The 18,823-nt window shown below is 42.0% G+C and overlaps 1 protein-coding gene across 1 annotated transcript in view; it reads right to left on the bottom strand.

Annotated features, from left to right (window-relative positions):
* uvrag (UV radiation resistance associated gene) overlaps positions 1-18,823 on the bottom strand; it is a 424,373-nt gene that overhangs the window by 324,305 nt on the left and 81,245 nt on the right. The window contains exon 5 of the mRNA XM_084319596.1: positions 5,829-5,955. Coding sequence (XP_084175722.1) covers positions 5,829-5,955 — 127 coding nt within the window. The remainder of the gene's footprint in view (positions 1-5,828; positions 5,956-18,823) is intronic.

The following is an 18,823-nucleotide window of genomic DNA, read 5'->3' on the forward strand; positions in this document are numbered from 1 at the left end:
GCTTAAGGGTCTATAACTACCGCAATCGTTGGGGTCTTTGTCTTTTTTAAGGAGGACTGTTATGAGTGCAATATTGTCGTTCTTATGGAAGTTCCCCTCCTTGATTGAATATAGAATCATATTAAGTAATAGGGGTCCAATTACATCCCAACATGAGAGGTACATTTCTGGTGGGATACCGTCTCTTCCAGGAGCCCTACCACTTTGCATTTCAGATATGGCCTCCCTAAGTTCTTCTAGTGTGATGGGTGTTTCTAACAGTTTAGCGTCATCCTCTGATAAGTTTAGGAAGGTTAATTTGATTAAGATATGTGTCCATTTTGTTTTGATCGAAGGCCGTTTCTGATTTGTACAAGTTGGAGTAGAACTCTTTGAATGTCTCGTTGATTTATTTAGGGTCTGTAACAAGTCCTTGCTGTGCCTTAACACTTTGGGTGCCGGGAAACGCCTAAACACGTCATTCCCGGCCATGCTCAAGTTGCCGAAGACGCCTTACAGCGTCTTTAATATCAATATTTCAAAAATCTGGGATCGGATTCATATGTCCCCTCCGCTGGCCTGAGATCCACCAGGAGGACCCACTGAGCTCTCTGGCGGTTCAGGAGCGCCATCTGGTGGCCGATCGGCGCAATCGCTTAACAGGAAGTGCTGTAGAGGTTGTGCTGGACGGCCGTATTACTTCCGGGCACTCGCTAATAGGTCCCGGGACTCGATCTCGACACACTACATAGCGATCGATTGCCAATAACTCGATAAACAACATGATTTGGACGTATATACCATTATACAAGCTGGAGATGGACCGGGTAATAATATATCCCATAATGATAAAATTTCTACTCGACGATGATCGCCCAACGGCGCGCGGAGACTGGGGTGAGTTTCAGCGTGTAACGTTACCGTCTTCGATAATAACTGATATTATCAACATTTGACCCACATTAGATGATTGGTATAACGCTGCCCACGGAATTATAAACGCCCCCTCGCCCATCCGGTCAACATCAGATGACGTGTAGTAACTTCTAGAAGTACGTCTAGTTGGAATTTTTTATATCACGCTGATTGCCATAAAACTGTATTGCATCATCAATATAATGTATTTGGGGCTATAGATCACGTTCTGGAGAAAGCTGCAGAAAGAGATGAAAACATACTTATACATTAGACCATACTTTACTATGAATATGTGAATGAAAAAGTTTAACGTTGCTACACAATGAACAATACATATAGGACTTTGAATGGGCCCTAATAATGGCAATGTAGCAATAGAATTTAAAAAGTTATAGCCCTGCAAAGAAGGGGACTTTCTCTATAGACAAATAGAGCCGGCAACCTACGGTTGATAATGAATTTAACCCATGGCAGCCAAAGTGTTAATGTACCTCGGTTTTGAAGTCAAGGTTCGGTACGGGTTTTCGGTACAGTGGGGGTGTGCAGTAATGTAGTAATGTGATGTAGTGTGCAGTAACTAATTGTACTTGTAGGGCTGTCAACGAATATTCTATATTGAAATTAATAATCAACTTGTAAATAAAATTTAAATAAATAATTATTATATTAGATTGTGAAAAAAACAGCCCCCAGTGGGCGGTCGCTAGTGGTTAACATACCGCTGTATTCGTTCGGTACACTACACAGCCGTACGGTACTGAACACACAGAAACGGTTCGGTATGGATGGGTACCTTTACACCCCTAATATATATATATATATATTTTTTATAATCATTCTTTCCAAAAGCAAAGAGGCCTAGAAGCGTGGCTAACACTAATGGTGCGCATACCAGCGAGGCTAACTGCCTAAGAAAACGGGCATAGAAAGAGGATTTCACACACTACATATCAAGTTGTATCCATCAGTGGACCAATTGCATTCTTTCACAGAGGACAAGAAAGAAGCCTTCAGTCAACTTCTTCAGACTTAACACAATGGCCGGCAACAGCGAGTTTACTCGTTATTGGCCGCCAATCGAATAGCGCCAACAACGAGTTTACTAGTTTTTGGGATATTCAAAACAATATAAAACGGAAATGTACGAATTAAAAAACAATCCGTCTCTGCAATGTTGACTAGAAGCAGCTCACTGAGACAAGACAGCGTTATTAGACCCATAGATATAATATAAGATATATTTTAAGCACTCGCAAATGCCACAGTCTAAAACTATATCCATTGAATAAAGACCTGGCAATGAATGGGGTATTAGCGCCCCCTGCTGTGGCGGTCAATGTGTTAAGCACCCCCTGCACAGCCCAAATGGAATGATCCCAACAAATTCTTTTTTAATTCAAAATAAATTATATTTTTACATTTTTATTTCTATTTTTTTGCATTCAGGGGGGTAGTCGACTACCAGTCGACTATCGGCAAATTTCGGCCAATCAAAGTCGACTATACAAATCTGTAGTCTGGGACAGGCCTACTATAGACTGACCCACCTGCAGCAGATCATTGACATGAAATCATGAGATCCATGAGATGGAAAAAGGAATTTCCTACGGAGACTGATAATGTACTGGTTGGAGGGATAAGAGGTGTGGCTGGTGGTTCCCCCCCTCATCCTCACTGATTCACCTGCCTTCCCTCCAATGTGTGCGTTGCCAATCACTCAAAGAAACCCACATACAAACCCAACAGAACCCCTACACATAAACCTGCATTTACACAGATGATGCAGCTCAATTTCTCTCGTGTACTTTTTCAATTCAGGAGCATGTATGTGGGTGAGTCTTATAGTGTGGGGTGACAGAGTCTTGTAGTGTCGGGTGACAGTCTTGTAGTGTAGTGTGACAGAGTGTCTTGTAGTGTAGGGTGACAGAGTGTCTTGTAGTGTGGGGTGACAGAGTGTCTTGTAGTGTGGGGTGACAGAGTGTCTTGTAGTGTGAGGGACAGAGTCTTGTAGTGTAGGGTGACAGTGTCTTGTAGTGTGGGGTGACAGAGTGTCTTGTAGTGTGGGGTGACAGAGTGTCTTGTAGTGTGGGGTGACAGTGTCGTGTAGTGTAGGGTGACAGAGTGTCTTGTAGTGTAGTGTGACAGAGTGTATTGTAGTGTAGGGTGACAGAGTGTCTTGTAGTGTAGGGTGACAGAGTGTCTTGTAGTGTGGGGTGACAGAGTGTCTTGTAGTGTGGGGTGACAGAGTTTCTTGTAGTGTGAGGGACAGTCTTGTAGTGTGGGGTGACAGTGTCTTGTAGTGTGGGGTGACAGAGTTTCTTGTAGTGAGGAACAGAGTCTTGTAGTGTGAGGGACAGAGTCTTGTAGTGTAGGGTGACAGAGTGTCTTGTAGTGTGGGGTGACAGAGTGTCTTGTAGTGTGGGGTGACAGAGTTTCTTGTAGTGTGAGGGACAGTCTTGTAGTGTAGGGTGAAACATCAGAGTGAGAAAGCACCCAGCCTGGAGGCGTTTTACTGGGTTCTTTTTTTTATCTACTTTTTCTCCCTATATTTCTAGTTTTCTCCCTTCCCCAATTTCGTATTGTCCAATTCTACCCTCCCCTGTCTCGAACGTTGTTAGGCCATGCCTCCCACAAGCCGGCTGCAATGTGGACGAAGCCTTGCATCACGTGTCCCCTCCGGTACTCGAGGAGGCAGCCGTCGCATCTTTTCACCTGCACAGCGCGATCTCTCAGCGGCGAGGGTCTGCGTGGGAGGGACACGCCACCCCTGTCGCTTCCTGATTCTACTGTGCAGGCACACCAACCGACCTGTAGGAGTCGCTGTCCACAACGTACGATCCCCACCCACCAGCTTCCCACCCCCTAATACTGCCAATTGTATTAGTATGAACGACCAGCCAAGCTGGTAGCAACGCCGAGAGCTGGGCTCGAACCCAGCATCTCCTGCGTTGGTGGCGAGCCCATCCCAGCGTTTTACAGGGTTCTCACAGACATTGCAAAATGAAATTCAAGGACTTTCAAGTACTTTTCCAAGCACTATTGATCTTTTAAATGGTTTTTTTTATGTCATGTGCTTTGACTTCTCCAGTGCTTTTGATACTATAAGGCCTGGGCTGCTGGGTGAGAAGTTGGAGGCGATGCAGGTAGAGGCCCCCCTGGTGTCCTGGGTTGTTGACTATCTGACGGGCAGACCACAGTACATGCGCCTACGGAGCTGTGTGTCAGACAGACTGGTCAACAACACCAGGGCACCGCAGGGGACAGTCCTCTCTCCCTTCCTATTCACCATCTACACCAACGACTTCCACTATTGGTCAGAGTCCTGCCACCTTCAGAAGTTTTCTGATGAGGGCGACTGGGTGGCGCAGCGGACTAAGCGCTCGTCACCAACGCGAGAGACACTGGTATCGAATCCGGCTGTCAGCGTTGCCTCCGGCTTGGCCAGCCGTCATACTGGCTCAATTGGCAGAGTGAGCGGGAGGGAAGCCGGTGGGGTGGTATTCTGGTCGTTGTAAACAGTGACTCCTACAGGCCGGTCAGGGCGCCTGCACAGCGAGGGAGGGAGATGGCGAGGGTAGTGTGACCTCCCACACGTTACACCTCGCCAATGAGAGTCCGCGCTGGCAGGTGAAAAGATGCTGCTGGCTGTCTCCTATGTCTCGGAGGAAGCATCCGAGACATCAGGGCTCCCTAGACCGACCAGTGGGGGGCACATGCGAGCAACGACCAGGAAGGGGAGGGGGGAATTGGCATAACAACTAAATTGGGATGGGAGAAAAACACAGAAAAAACAGGACGTTTTCTGATGACTCTGCGATAGTGGAATGTATAAAGGACAGTGACGAGAGGGAATACCAGGAACTGGTAGTAGACTTTGTCACATGGTGCGATAAAAAAAACCTGCAGCGAAAATGGAGCGAAGACCAGGGAACTGGTGGTGGAGCTGGGGAGGAGGAGGAGTGCACCTGTGACCCCTGTTTCCATCAGGGGAGTCGATGTGGACATGGTTGAGGAGTACAAATACCTCGGTGTGCACATCGACAACAAACTGAACGGGTCAAAACACGCAGAGGCACTTCTTCTTGTACGCTGTGACCTGCTGGGGCAGCGGACTGAGAGCAGGGGACACAAACAGGCTGCATAAGCTGGTCAGGAAGGCCAGTAGCATGGTTGGGGTGGAGCTGGACTCCCTAGCGAGGGTGGCGGAGAGGAGGAGCCTTGCTAAGCTCCAGGCCATCAGGGAAAACCCCTCCCACCCACTATACACAGACTTGGCTGACAGGAGGAGCATGTTCAATGCTAGGCTCACACTACCTAAATGCAGCACTGAACGGCACAGGAAGTCCTTGATTCCAACAGCCATCAGACTATACAATGCATCACTGTGCCTCACTGCATCACTGAGCACAGAGTGCCAGTTACCATCTTCCTGGACTCTTACTTTTGAAACAGCACTGTGCAATATTACACTGTAGACCTCAGTATAGTTTTACTGTATTTATTTACTGTATATTTTATTCCATTTTATTCTATTCTTATCTTAGGCAATTTGATTTGTTTTGTTATTCTTATTCGTGACCTGTTCTGTCTAAATGTTTAATGTTGAGCTATTTGCAGTGTCAAATTTCCCTCGGGATAATAAAAGTATTTCTATTCTATTTATAGAAACAAAAATATCGGATCCAATATTTATGCCTCAAAACCAATTTCCGACAATTAGTTACACTTTAAATGGAAAGATTACATTTCTTGATTCAGAACAATTTTATCATTGATGAACAAAACTTTCAATGCAAACGGTTGATTTGAATTTCAAGGACTTTTTAAGCACCTTGTTAAAGAAATGGGTTGTTTTCAAGGAATTCAATGCCTCAATTTTTTTTTCAAGCACGTTAAGCACTTCAAGGACCTTGTGCGAACCCTGGTTTTACCTTTCTTCTGAAGCTGCGCTCTCTCCTTCTGCCGCAGGTCCGTCTCCCGGGTCAGGGCCTTCCTCTGCCGCTCCAACTCACTGCGCAGAACGCCGATACGCAGCTGCATGCACTCTCTCTCCTTCTTCTGCACAGAAAAGAGGGAGAATAGAAGTAGGGATGAGTTAGAACTTTCAAATGTTCGAATAGTCGTGCCAGTCTCCACATTCGATTTTCTTGTCAGAGTCGGAAAAAAAAATATATATAAATATATATATACATTATTATACCTAATCAATGATGGCCGCCGTGTGAAGTGCTGAGCAGTACTCCTTACAGCGCAAACACACCAGCCATGCACTCAGGCGCTCGCGGGTTCCGTGCGAGATCGCGCGCGTGGCCGGGCACACCAATCCGACTTCAGAGCGGGCGAAAGTGCACGGAGGAAGGCACATTTACATTGGAAAAGCTGTAAATGCCTAGTCTATTGCGAAGTCAGTCCCTGTTTGAAGATTTTTTAAAGATTTCCAGTTCCAGTGTTCTATTGTCCATTTTGCATGTATAACCAGTTATTATATAATTCATTAGAATGTTAGAATTCATTTTAGAATGATGATCAGTGTGACCAGTGGCGGCCAGCCGATAGAGGGCGCTGGGGTGCCGCCGCCCCCCCTGGTTTAGAGAGAAGGAGAAGATTTTTTTTTTTTTTTTAGATTTTAGACCCCTAAAAATTTACTTAAAATGAATAATTATTACTCATTTTAAGTATGTTTGTGTGTCAAATGCACAATAACGGTAATATATCAAATATAAATCATTGTTTTGTGCGTGATTCACATGACGTCACTCTCTCTCCTGATAGAGAGTACCTCCGAACCTGGGTGCATAGACTTAACGCGCACACTGTGCGCATCACTGTATCGTCGCAGCCAATGTAAATAAATCAAGCAAATAAATTTCGCCTGCCAGGGCGTTCAAATATGATGTCTCGGGCCGTGTTTTCTACCGCTCGAAGCAAGCTCTGCGCCACTGTATTTGTCACGTTGTCAGTCATCCGACAGAAAAGAATGCTTGGACTTGGAGGACCCAGTAGTATTTTCATTTCGATTCAGTGCGTTAGCTTAGCTAGGCTTGTGGTTCGGTAATAAGTGTATTCTCAGGAGTTGGAGAGATCATCACAAGATACTGTACATTCAGACATTGTTGGATGGATCTAACTAAATAGATTTATATGGACACTTTTATGGAAAGTTAAAGCCTGGACCACAAAGCTTCTCGAAGGGTTAAGGCTATACTCGGTCTTAGCTGGTTCGGTTAGAACAACAACAACAACAACAACAACAACAACAACAACAACAACAACAACAAGCTATATGGCTAGCTGGATGCAGTCATGTAAATGCGTATTTTGCTTTGCATCATCATGCCTGCTTTTTCAAACGAGGGACAGATACAACATGCCCATGGACTGTTACTGGAGTAAAGGATATTTTGACAGCTGAATGTCAACTCTTCTGATGGTAAGTCATATGTTTAATTTAGGCAAGCCAGCCTTGGCTCTTTTAACAATATGCAAAATATGCTGCACTCATAGTCTCATACTGAAGTTATTCATATACAGTATACTAGGTCTGATCTGCTCGGGATTCCATGTGAGATTAATGCTGTGTGAGAGAGAGCAAGAGAGAGAGAGCAAGAGAGAGAGAGAGATCATCGATCTCCTCTCTCTACCTCTCTCTCTCTCTCAAACGCAGTGGGCTCTCCATAGTATGATCATGATCATTACATTATGATCGACTGGAATAAAAAATAAATAGCTTTACAATTTACATACTGTAGCTGTCCCTTTGTTCATTAATGTTACCTAAATGTAGAACAACTCGCCAAACGTGACTATTTCACAATTTATTTGCGCGTGAGTATATGTATATGTAGTATGGGTGTTCTTTACCGCAATAGTTTTACGGTTAAAAAAAAGCTAATCTCACAACTCATACTACCCATAATGGACTATGCTGATATAGTCTATATGACTGAAGCGAAAACGACCCTTGTTCCGCTTAACACCATCTATAATCGTATATGCAGATTTGTTCTTGGCTGTTCATATAACACTCATCATTGTATCATGTATGAAAATCTCAACTTCCCTTCTCCCACAATAAGAAGACAACAACATTGGTTAGTTTATTTTTAAATGAATTTATTTTAATTATCCTCAATACCTTAACACATTCACGGCCAGGGGTCGCTGTTTACCTTCTGGGTAGAACACCAGCGCTTTGTTCAATGGGGCGCTTTGTTCACTTGCGAGTGCTTAAAATATATGAAATATTATAGCTATGGATCTAATACACCCGTCGATTGTCAGTGAGTTGCTTCCAGTCAACATGCACAAAACAGATTGTTTTTTCATCAGTACATTTCCGTTTTATACCATTTTGAATATGAGTATAGTTTGGGTGCTTATGAGTAATCCCAGGAAAAGAAGCGATAATAGCATTTTAGTGAAATCCACTTATCACGTTGCCATTTTTCGCCTGATTATCTAATCATCCTGAAATCAACGCTAGATTATCGTTATGATGTCTCCTCATGCCCCCTCCTGCCACCAACGGCGGGCACACACACACAGCTTCAAGCGTGGGAGAAAAAAATATCAGATCAACGCAAGATTTGATATAGTGTTCTTACCTTGTCTCTGATGTAATGAAAAAAAAAAAATCCAATTATCTGATCGCCATTTGAAGTACTATTCGCGGAGGTCCGTGCCACGTTCTCCAGCATTGCATATGAAGGAGGAGGGGGGGGGGCAGCCTCGTAGATGTATCGTTGTAACAGGTTACCTCACTGGAGTATTTAAACCCTGCCCACGCGGCTCAGCTCTGCCCAGAAAAAAAATGTAATGGTTTCTAATGGAGTGCAATAGCGGCCACAATGCGTTAGGGGGCTGTATTGACCGTCTGCAATCGCAGACACACTCAAAACAGCATGCACATGGTGCCTCGATGAATTATGAATGGCAATAGCGAATAAAATAAATAACAAGTAAAAAATTTATATATACGTGATTGGCCGTCAAGCGCTGGCTCTCAATCACGTATATAAGTGAATGGCCCCGGATGTGTTAAACCAGGGGTTCTCAACCTTTCTGCTGCCAAGGCACCCCTGTGTCCAATAAAATATTCCAGGGCACCCCTACATACGATAAAGACTTTTCCGGTCCTGTCTTTTTGTTTTTAATACAAATAGACCTCCTGTTCACTATAAAGTGCCACGTTTTGATATATTGAGCTTTAAACTTTAAGTAAATTTTTTGGAACACGCAACTTAAAACACCTTCCTCTCCCAAACCGTTCCTGCAATTGTTTTATGTTGCATGATGATCATGGATACATTTATTATGTATTGTATTTTTTATGTTTAAATATCAACATCATCTGTCTGTCCACCCTCAGTACATTTACTATCAATATAATATAGTCGTCTGACTTCATCATATCTTTTCAAACGCACACACACAGAGGGAGAATGCCCCCCCCCCCTCCTTCCCAGTCTCTGTCGCTCTGAACAGGGCTTTAGCTTGATTGATTGATTGATTGAAAACTTTATTAACAGATTGCAGAATGGGTACAGTACAGCTCAATACATACAATTGTTAAGGGGATGCAGACCAGAGAAAGACTTTCGTCTTGTTTACATCAGGGTCCCCCATTTTCAATTCATCGTAACATATATGACATACAGATAGACAGTACTGCTACATCTATACATTTATGACATACCAGATTTGCAAATACAGTACTGTTTGTGATACGAAAAGAGTCCAGAAAAAAAGTATATACATTTGCCGTAGAAACTACTGTACATTGGAGGTGGTTGGGTAGGTGGGGGGGTACTGTACATTGGAGGTGGTTGGGTGGGTGGGGGGGAGGTTGGGTAGGAGGGGTGGGTGGGGACACTGTACAACTGTACAAGCAAAACTGTACATTGGAATATTGACAAGACCATACTTGTAAAGTAGTAAAGTTAAAACACTAATTTGGCTGTGGGGGGCCAGAGGAACAGGAGTCAAACAAGGTAATTAGTCAAGTCAAGTCAAGTCAAGAGTTTTATTTGTCACGGCATACGAGTATACAATGAAATGCGGGTGGTCTGCCCGCAACGATGTGCAATACAGTGGGTACAACATATAATAGAATCCAATACAAAAAAAATTGTGCAATAACAGGTAACAGGTAACATGGTGTGACATCAAAATCGGTATCTGTACATAGTTATTTACAGAGCATATAGGACATGCTAGGTAGCTTTGGTAGTGCAATACACTGTTACTGTTGCCAATACTGATTTAAAGTGGCTTTTCCTTTTGGCAATAAGTGTGAGTGTGTGCGCATGAGTGTGTGCCCGCTCATGTTGAAGTGTTAAAGTGGCTGCTAGTGTGTGAGCGTGCACAGCATGCGTGTCGTGTGTGTGCTCATGTGTGCTTATGTGTGGATAGTTCAGTGTTCTGTGGTACTCAATGTTCATTGTTCAGGACTCTGATGGCCTGGGGGAAGAAGCTAAGCCTAAGCCTCTCTGTCCTAGTAGCTGGGGTTCGCAGGCGTCTGCCTGACCTCAGCAGCTGAAACAGGCTGTTATTGGGGTGGTGGGGGTCTTTCATTATTCTGCAGGCTCTGGATTTGCACCTCTTGTTGTATAGAACCTGCAGGGAAGGTAGTGCAATACCCGTGGTACGCTCGGCTGAGCGCACCACTCTCTGTAGGGCCTTCTTGTCCTGTGCCGTGCTGTTTCCATACCAGGCAGTGATGTTTCCGGTCAGGATGCTCTCTACAGCTCCTGAGTAGAAGGACTGGAGTATCTTCCCCGATACTCTGAACTTCCTTAACTGTCTCAGGTGGTAGAGGCGCTGTTTCGCCTTCTTTACTACTGTGTCTATGTGTGTTGACCATGTCAGGTCCTCTGAGATGTGGACCCCCAGGTACTTAAATTATTGTAGAAGCTAAACTTTTCTCCACATAATTACTCTTTATGGGACAACGACATAAATTCAGAATAATACTATTCAGCAGGAGGTGATTTGACTGTCAAATACCATTAGTTAAGTCATGCTCCCAGGTAGAAAATAAAACCGAAATGGCAGTACATTTAACTAGTCATTATAGACATGGTTAGATTTGCTCAATAGCTCAAATTCCTGGTCAAGAGTGAGCCCCAACACGTTAGTGTAGGAGTAGACATTGCAGCATAGGATGCAGCCAAGAGCTTGTTGTTAGCTTATGCTAACGGGACATTAATTCCGTTCTTAAACACGACGTGGTCATAAAGGAATGGCAAGGATTGCAAAGCATGTTATATGCATTTGACCCGTTACAGAATAAAACAGCAGGGATTTGTTTTGGGTCGCGAAAACACTATCCTTGCTCTGTTTCAATGTGCGTGTTCACTGTTCCAGACGCTACAGCTGAGCTGAGAGACGCTACTGCTCAGCCTGCTCTGTGTGGAGATGCATCCTTAATGGCTGTGTGCTGTAGAGCGGATATGAGTCACGACACCACGGATCTTCAAAATAAGAGTATCATAATGACCTGAATGTTGCTAGCTGTCGGAGCCTAGTTATTATAGCTGGAGCTGCGCGTGGGCAGAAATGAGACCCGCTATAGGATTTTCAAAATAAGACTGTTGTCATTCTATATTTTTAAAGAAACATTGCCAGGCATCTCGCGGCACCCCTGGCAGCTCTCCGCGGCACCCCTGTGTGTCGCGGAACCCCTGTTGAGAACCGCTGTGTTAAACAGTATATGGTACCTTTCACTTCTAATTATCAACTTCGTCATTGTACTCAACACTTTTTTTCGGTTCCAAAAACCTTTAAATCAGCTGGTAAAAAATATTTTATGTTTAAAGCTCCTACCTGACAGAATTGTCTACCTGTCCACATCCGTTGAACATCATCTTTTAAATTGTTTAAAACTATGCTGTCCTCTCACGGTGAGACTACCTGCTTATGCTTTGGACCTCGATATCATAATAAGAGATAGACGGACCATTGCTGGTGTTGTTGCAGTTCATGTTCTTGTCGTTGTGTTGTTGTTGACATGTTACTGTTGTATGCTTTTTATTTTGTATTATTTTCTTGCTCTGTTGTTTTTGTTGTTTTGTTTCCGTTTTGTTTGTTATTTGTTGATCGTGTTGTTTTTTGTTATATAAGATTGTCAAATAACTCTGTATTGTGTCTTTGCGGACCCCCTTGAAAACTAGATGGTTTCATCTCAAGGGGTTATTCCCAATAAAGAAATTTCAATCATCATTATTATAAAAAATATTTTTAAGTGAAGCAAACTATTCTTATTTACATTTTTAATAATTAGAGGCAGTCTAATTTTCATAACCTAATTGATCTAAAAGATGCACATGATAGGCCAATGCAACGCTGTTATTATAGGCTACTAGGGCTGTCTTAAATACTTCAAAGCTTCGTTCGATGGGCATGGGATTCAAATATGTAAATAAAATTCGAATATATATTTTTTTTAAAGTAAATATTTTTTGCAAAATCAACTCTGCCTCTCGTTGTTAATTACAACAAACAATGATGTTTGTTAATTAACACATTCGGGGTCATTGGGGCCCGTCTAATCCCACTCTATGAGGCCAGCTTTTCATTACAAGTGTTCACTGTGCGTGAGGTTGTTTGTAGAGCTAAATCTATATTTTATATTATTGCTTTGTCCATTGTCAATTGACAGTATAAACCTTCCCTTCAGTATGCCATAAAGAAATACTTTTTTCATCAATACGTTCCCGTTTGATAGCGTTGTGAATATGAACTATATAGCGCAATGGTCTGGGGTAATTCCTGCAAAGCTAGTTATAGGGCGCTAAGCTAATAACATTAAATCGATTGGCGTTTCGGCCCTACACAAGCTAGAGTTAAAAATCTAAATGCATATGATCGGTATCATGTTCCACCTTGAATGCATGAAAGGGGGGGCGGGGGAAGTAGTTTCTGATTATTGATTACCAATAACGGCATTCGTTATTGCAACATCATACGCTGACGGGTGGATGGCTATGAGAACAAGGCCCGATCAGAGTGAAATTGACGTCAAATCGTTCTTACCTGTGGCCGGTTGGATTCCAAAAAGAATTTTCCAGTTATTTGATCGCCATCTGGTAGATTGATATGTCCATTGGCTGATGCTATATTCCTTTACTGCATACTGAATTCGGCGTTGCAAAAAGTATTCCAGGCGATCGGGTAAAGCCCTCGCTAACCCGGAGTGAAAAAAAAGTGACACCCGGTCTGCAACAGGGGAAACTGCATTATCGAGACAGCGCTAATACCAGGATCTGGCCGGTACTGCACTTTCCAAGTCCCGATATGCCGTTTCCAGCCAACATACAGCTCCGTGAGTAGGATATTAACACATTGAGTGCCACACCCCTTCCGGGAAGTGACCCCTTCCTTGCCGTCCATTAAACCCATGTAAACGTAGTTGTAGTTTGTAGAGCTAAACCTATATTTTATAGTATAGCTATGGGTCTAATAACGCCATCGAGTCTCAGTGACTTGCTTCTGGTCAACGTGCAAAAAACTAGGGCTGACCTTCGATTAATTTTTTTGGAATTCGAAGCTTCGGGGCCGAGATTAAATTTGAATTTGAAGCTTCGAAAAAAAATTAATTAAAATGTATCTTTTTTGTATTATTTTTATTTTTTCATTTTGTGGGACTAAAGCACTTTGTTCAACTTAGTCAGTGCTGTAAAGTTTAAACCTTTTTAAATCTTAGACAAACTAAACACTTTGCTTCCATGAAATATTATAAGCCGTCATTTGAGGCTTTATAAAAGCAGCACAATGAACACAAATCTGTCAGTGCCGAGTCCGACCTCATCTTAAATAACAAACAGCATTGCTTGTTGTAGTTAACAAAGAGTCAGAGTTGATTTTGCAAACACAAAAAAAAAGAAAAAAATATTCATATATATATTTTTTTTACATAATCTTATTTTATTTTCATATTCGAATCCCATGCCCATCGAACGAAGCTTCGAAGTATTTAAGACAGCCCTACAAAAAACAGATATTTTTCATCCGTACATTTCCATTTTATACCGGTTTGAATATGAATATAGTTTGGGTGCTTCCGAGTCATTCCAGGGAAAAGATGCGAAAACTGCGTTTTTGTGTAATTCAATAAACACATTGTAATTTTCCGCCTGATTATCGGATCTTCCTGAAATCAACGCTAGATCATAATTATTATCCTTCCTCGTGCACGCATGCAATGTTGTTTAGACCGGTGCGCCAACGCCACCCCCCCCCCCCCCCTTCTCCTACCCAACGGCAAACAGCCACACATACAGACAGAGACAGCGTCGATCGGGGTAGAAATAAATATCAGATCAACGATCAAATTTATATATAATGTTCTTACCTTGTATCTGATGTAATGCAAAAGAGATAATCCAAATATCTGATCGCAATTCCAAATAATGCTTGTGGAGGTCCGTACCACACTACAGACCGTTTCACAATGACGGGCGTGCGGAGTTACTGTTCGATGCCATCGTTGTATAGAACTGGCTCTCCTGAGTATTTAAACCATGCCCGCCCGGCTCAGATCGGCTTCTAAAACACACCAGCCCATTTTCAATGAGATGCAATAGCTCCGCCTGGCAGTAGAGGGCGGTATAAGACCATCTGCCAGCTCAGACACATTCAGTACAGCATGCACAAGGTGCCCCGCTGAATTATGAATGGCAATAGCGAATAAAAGAAATACCGTGAGAAAAACGTAGATCTACGTTTCCAGCACTCAACAATTGGGCGACAGAAACGTAGTTCTACGTTACCGGCACCGGATGTGTTAAAATGGAATAACAGCAAAACAGAGTTTACCACGTATACAGGTGCAGCTCAATAAATTAGAATATCGTGGAAAAGTTATTTTATTTCAGTAATTCAATTCAAAAAGCGAAACTCTTGTAGATTATAGATTCATTACACATAAAGTGAAATATTTCAAGCCTTTATTTGTTTTAATTTTGATGATTATGTCTTACAGCTCATGAAAGCCCAAACGTCTATCACCAATAAAAAAATAAATATAGATGTATTTTTCTTTTGTAATGTATATAGAAATGTCGGCCTTCTGAAAAGTATGTTCATGCATGTTCACTCAGTACTTGGTTGGGGCTCCTTTTGCACAAATTACTGCATCAATACAGCTAAAGATATAGACTTTTCCACGATATTCTAATTTATTGAGCTGTACCTGTATATACGTGGTTGGCCGTCAAGCGTCGGATCCCAATAACGTATATATACGTGATTGGCCGCGAATCGGTTAAGATGAGGTCGGACTCGGCACTGACAGATGTGTTCATTGTGCTGCTTTTATAAAGCCTCAAATGACAGCTTACAATATTTCATGAAAGCAAAGTGTTTCATTTGTCTAAGATTTAAAAAGGTTTAAACTTTAAAGCACTGACAAAGTTGAGCAAAGTGCTGTACAAGTCCCACAACATTTAAATTTGTTTTTAAATAATAATAATTATTATTTAAAAAAAATTTAATCTCGAAGCTTTAAATTAAAATCGAATCTCGGCCCCGAAGCTTCGAATTCAAAAAAAATTCAAAGGTCAGGCTACGATGGTGACATTTTAATTTATTGTCGGTCAGCTGAGCCGATCAACGTTCTGAAGGATTATCTGAAGTGCCTATTTATGTGCAATACCCTTTGATTTTAATTATCCATTCTATTAAAAATAATAACTGAATTGAACTGGATTTTGAGCTTGCCTTGAATATGTACATTTGTGATTATTTTAAATGTTTTATTTTCCTTTTGTAAGTCCACACAGGTGTGTTTGATTTGTCTGTAAACAAGACCAAAAAATAAACTTCATTCATTCATTCAAGCTGAACATTTTAACTGAATTTAAACTGAAACAGAAAATAACGGATTTAGTGTTTTTATTTTAATTTTTAAAAAAATGTTGGGGGGGGGATTTCTATTATTCGGTCTTAACACAATAGCTGCGACGCAATATCAGCATACCGCCAGCGCTGTAAACGGTGGGAGTCGCTCACCTTGTTTGCAGGGCTATAACTATTTAAATATTATAGCTATATCTGCAATACTACATCGGGTATCTATCGTTCAAGATGTGGGAAAGTAATATTTTTTCCATTCATACATTGTCGTTTTATACCGTGGTGAATGTAAGTATAGTTTTAGAGTGGTCTAGGATAATTCCTATAACGCTAGTAATAGGCCACAATGCATATTATACTTAATCCATTGGCATTTCGTCCCTATACACGCTACAATAAAAAATTCAAATGCATATGATCGGTATATATTATGTTCCATCATGCATGCAGGCAGTGGTGCAGTGGTGGTCCCACGCGGTACCACGCCGACCCAGCAGTTTTCTGAGCAGAAGTACGCGCACAGGAAAGACACCATAACTGCTTGCTTTGGTGTCTCTATCTCCCCTACTACTCTGTCTCTGCCACGATATAAAGCTGACCTGGTGGCATTTGTTACTCTCCTGGCTAGACGTCTCATTTTACTGCATTGGAAGTCACCCACTCCTCCATCTCACTCTATGTGGCTCAGGGATATGTTGCACTTCTTTAAGATGGAGAAAATAAGGTGTGTCATAAGGGGTTCTACAGCTAGATTTTATAAAACATGGGGTCGTTTCTTTACCTATGTTGGGGAACAAGGTTCAATCGACCCCCCATAAATAATGCTCACTCCTAACCTAGCACAGTCCAGTCGAGTGACCTATCTACTTGTGCAAATGTAACCGATGTCTACCTTCTCATTTAAAAAAAAATAATAATAATAATGTGTTCCATTCCTCTATTCCTGCTGTACATATCTGTTTAATTGACTGTATGTCCGAAACAATATCTATATTTATTTTGTGGTGTACTCTCTTTAGTCCATATATTCAACAGACCTATACTTTGACTACTTATACGTAGCCATGTGCAACATGTATATTATTTACATTCAACAGACCTATATCTTGTTTATTTATACATAGCTTTGTGCAATAGGTATATTGTTTATCCAACAGACCTATATTTTGACTAACTATATGTACCTTTGTGCAATATGTATATTGTCTACATTCAACAGACCTATATTTTGACTACTTATATGTAGATATGTGCAATACGTCTGGCATATATGTGTACAATTTGACCTTGTGCTCATCTCATATTGCAACGAAAAAAACTTCAATAAACAAAGTTTTAAAAATAAAGAAGTACACGCACGGATGTGCATGCGCATGCACACAAAAATGCGTTCACAACTTTTACTCGACTTGTCACGCCATGCGCCAAGTACCTGGCACGTATCTATCACCTAGTCTTTGCATAATAATAGGATACCAATAGCATAACAAAGAAAGAGAAGTGCAAAACCAAAATACAAGCCCTGTACCAATTGGTGGGGGTTTGCTTGAGCTGTGGAACCAAATGGTCCCGACTGGAAGTATGAGACATGCTTCAGAAAGAAACTGTAAGTTACATTGTTAATTTAGTTTGTATTTACTTTTCTAGTTTAAGTTAATTCAATTAAAGAAATTGTAACTATAATATTGTATCTATCTACAATTACATTTAAAACATTGTTTGTTTTTCAACTATATCTGTTGACAATATAATTTCTTTATATATTGAAGGCTACATCCTGCTACCTTTTTCAGCTTCTCTATTTCAAGGCAATATTTACAAAAACTAAACTAAAACTAGTAATTTCCTATACAAACATGTTTTCTACTATTTATGTATAATAATCATCTGTTCTGTGCGCACGCGAGGGAACATGTATGCGCATGCGCGCACGTGGCGTAATTTAAACAGCGTACAGGCAGTTCTGATATTACGACTGCACCCCTGCATGCAGGAAATGGGAGGGGGGGTTGTTTATGATTAATTGATTGTCAATAGCGGCATTCGTTATTACAGCAGCATACGTTGATCAGATCGTTTGCAATGAAATAAATGGATAATCAAGCTGGAATTAACGTTAGATTGCGCTTACCTCTGGCCGATGATACTGCAGAAAGAATATTCCTATTATTTGATTGCCATCTGCTAGATCGTATTTCCGTTTGGCCAACGCCATAAGCTCCAAAAGCATATAGATTCTTGCGTCTCGAAGGCGATTCAATGCACTCGACTCCACTATCTAGATCCAGGTTACAAAATACCTGCGCCCAGACGACATTCACCGACGCACAGAGCCAAGCTTCCTGCAGAAAACATCGGCCGAATACCACCAGGCGGCGGTATCGGGCTATAACGAGTATACTTGTCATTGGCGCAGAAACGGTTAAGAACAGTAGACTATTCGAAAATGATTTTGGTCAGTCATGCACATCCCTAAATAGAAGGCAGAGGGGGGTTTGTCATGAAATAGTGGGAGATAAATGCAACATTTACCATCCAACCGTCACGTTTGAGAGAGAGAAAAAAAGGCTCCTAAATTCCAAGTAGCTCCCTTGAAAGAAGCCGCGTAATCGCAGGCCAATCTGGTGCCAAGTCAATTGAATACATCTCTCTCTCAAGCCAAAACCTCACGATCAACACTGCTGTAAATGACCAACAGAGACAAAGGGAGGAAAGATGGGGGCCATTCAAAACAAACCACTGAGCCCCGAGATCAAGCTTGTTGGTAAAAAAAAACGAGCAGTCCGTGTCATGGGAATGGCATGGAGCACTAGGGCTGTTGTCGTGCGAAGGGGCTGCTTCCCAAAAGACGAGGAGGATGTTTTGCTAAATACTGGGTGTCAACTAGGGATGTCGGGATTAACTAGTTTACCCAAAATTTCAGTTTCCAAACCGTTCCCACATTGCCCCTTGAAAACTCCCCTTGTGAGTCACTTTGCTTGTGTGTGATGTGGCAGACCGGCTGACGTGGTAATAGACGGCCGCTATGTGTCGGCCAAGGTAGTGGGGCATATGCCCATATTAGGAGTTCCGG

This window comes from Notolepis coatsorum (assembly GCF_963971535.1).
Source record: "Notolepis coatsorum genome assembly, chromosome: 8".
Classification (NCBI taxonomy): Eukaryota; Metazoa; Chordata; class Actinopteri; order Aulopiformes; family Paralepididae; genus Notolepis; species Notolepis coatsorum.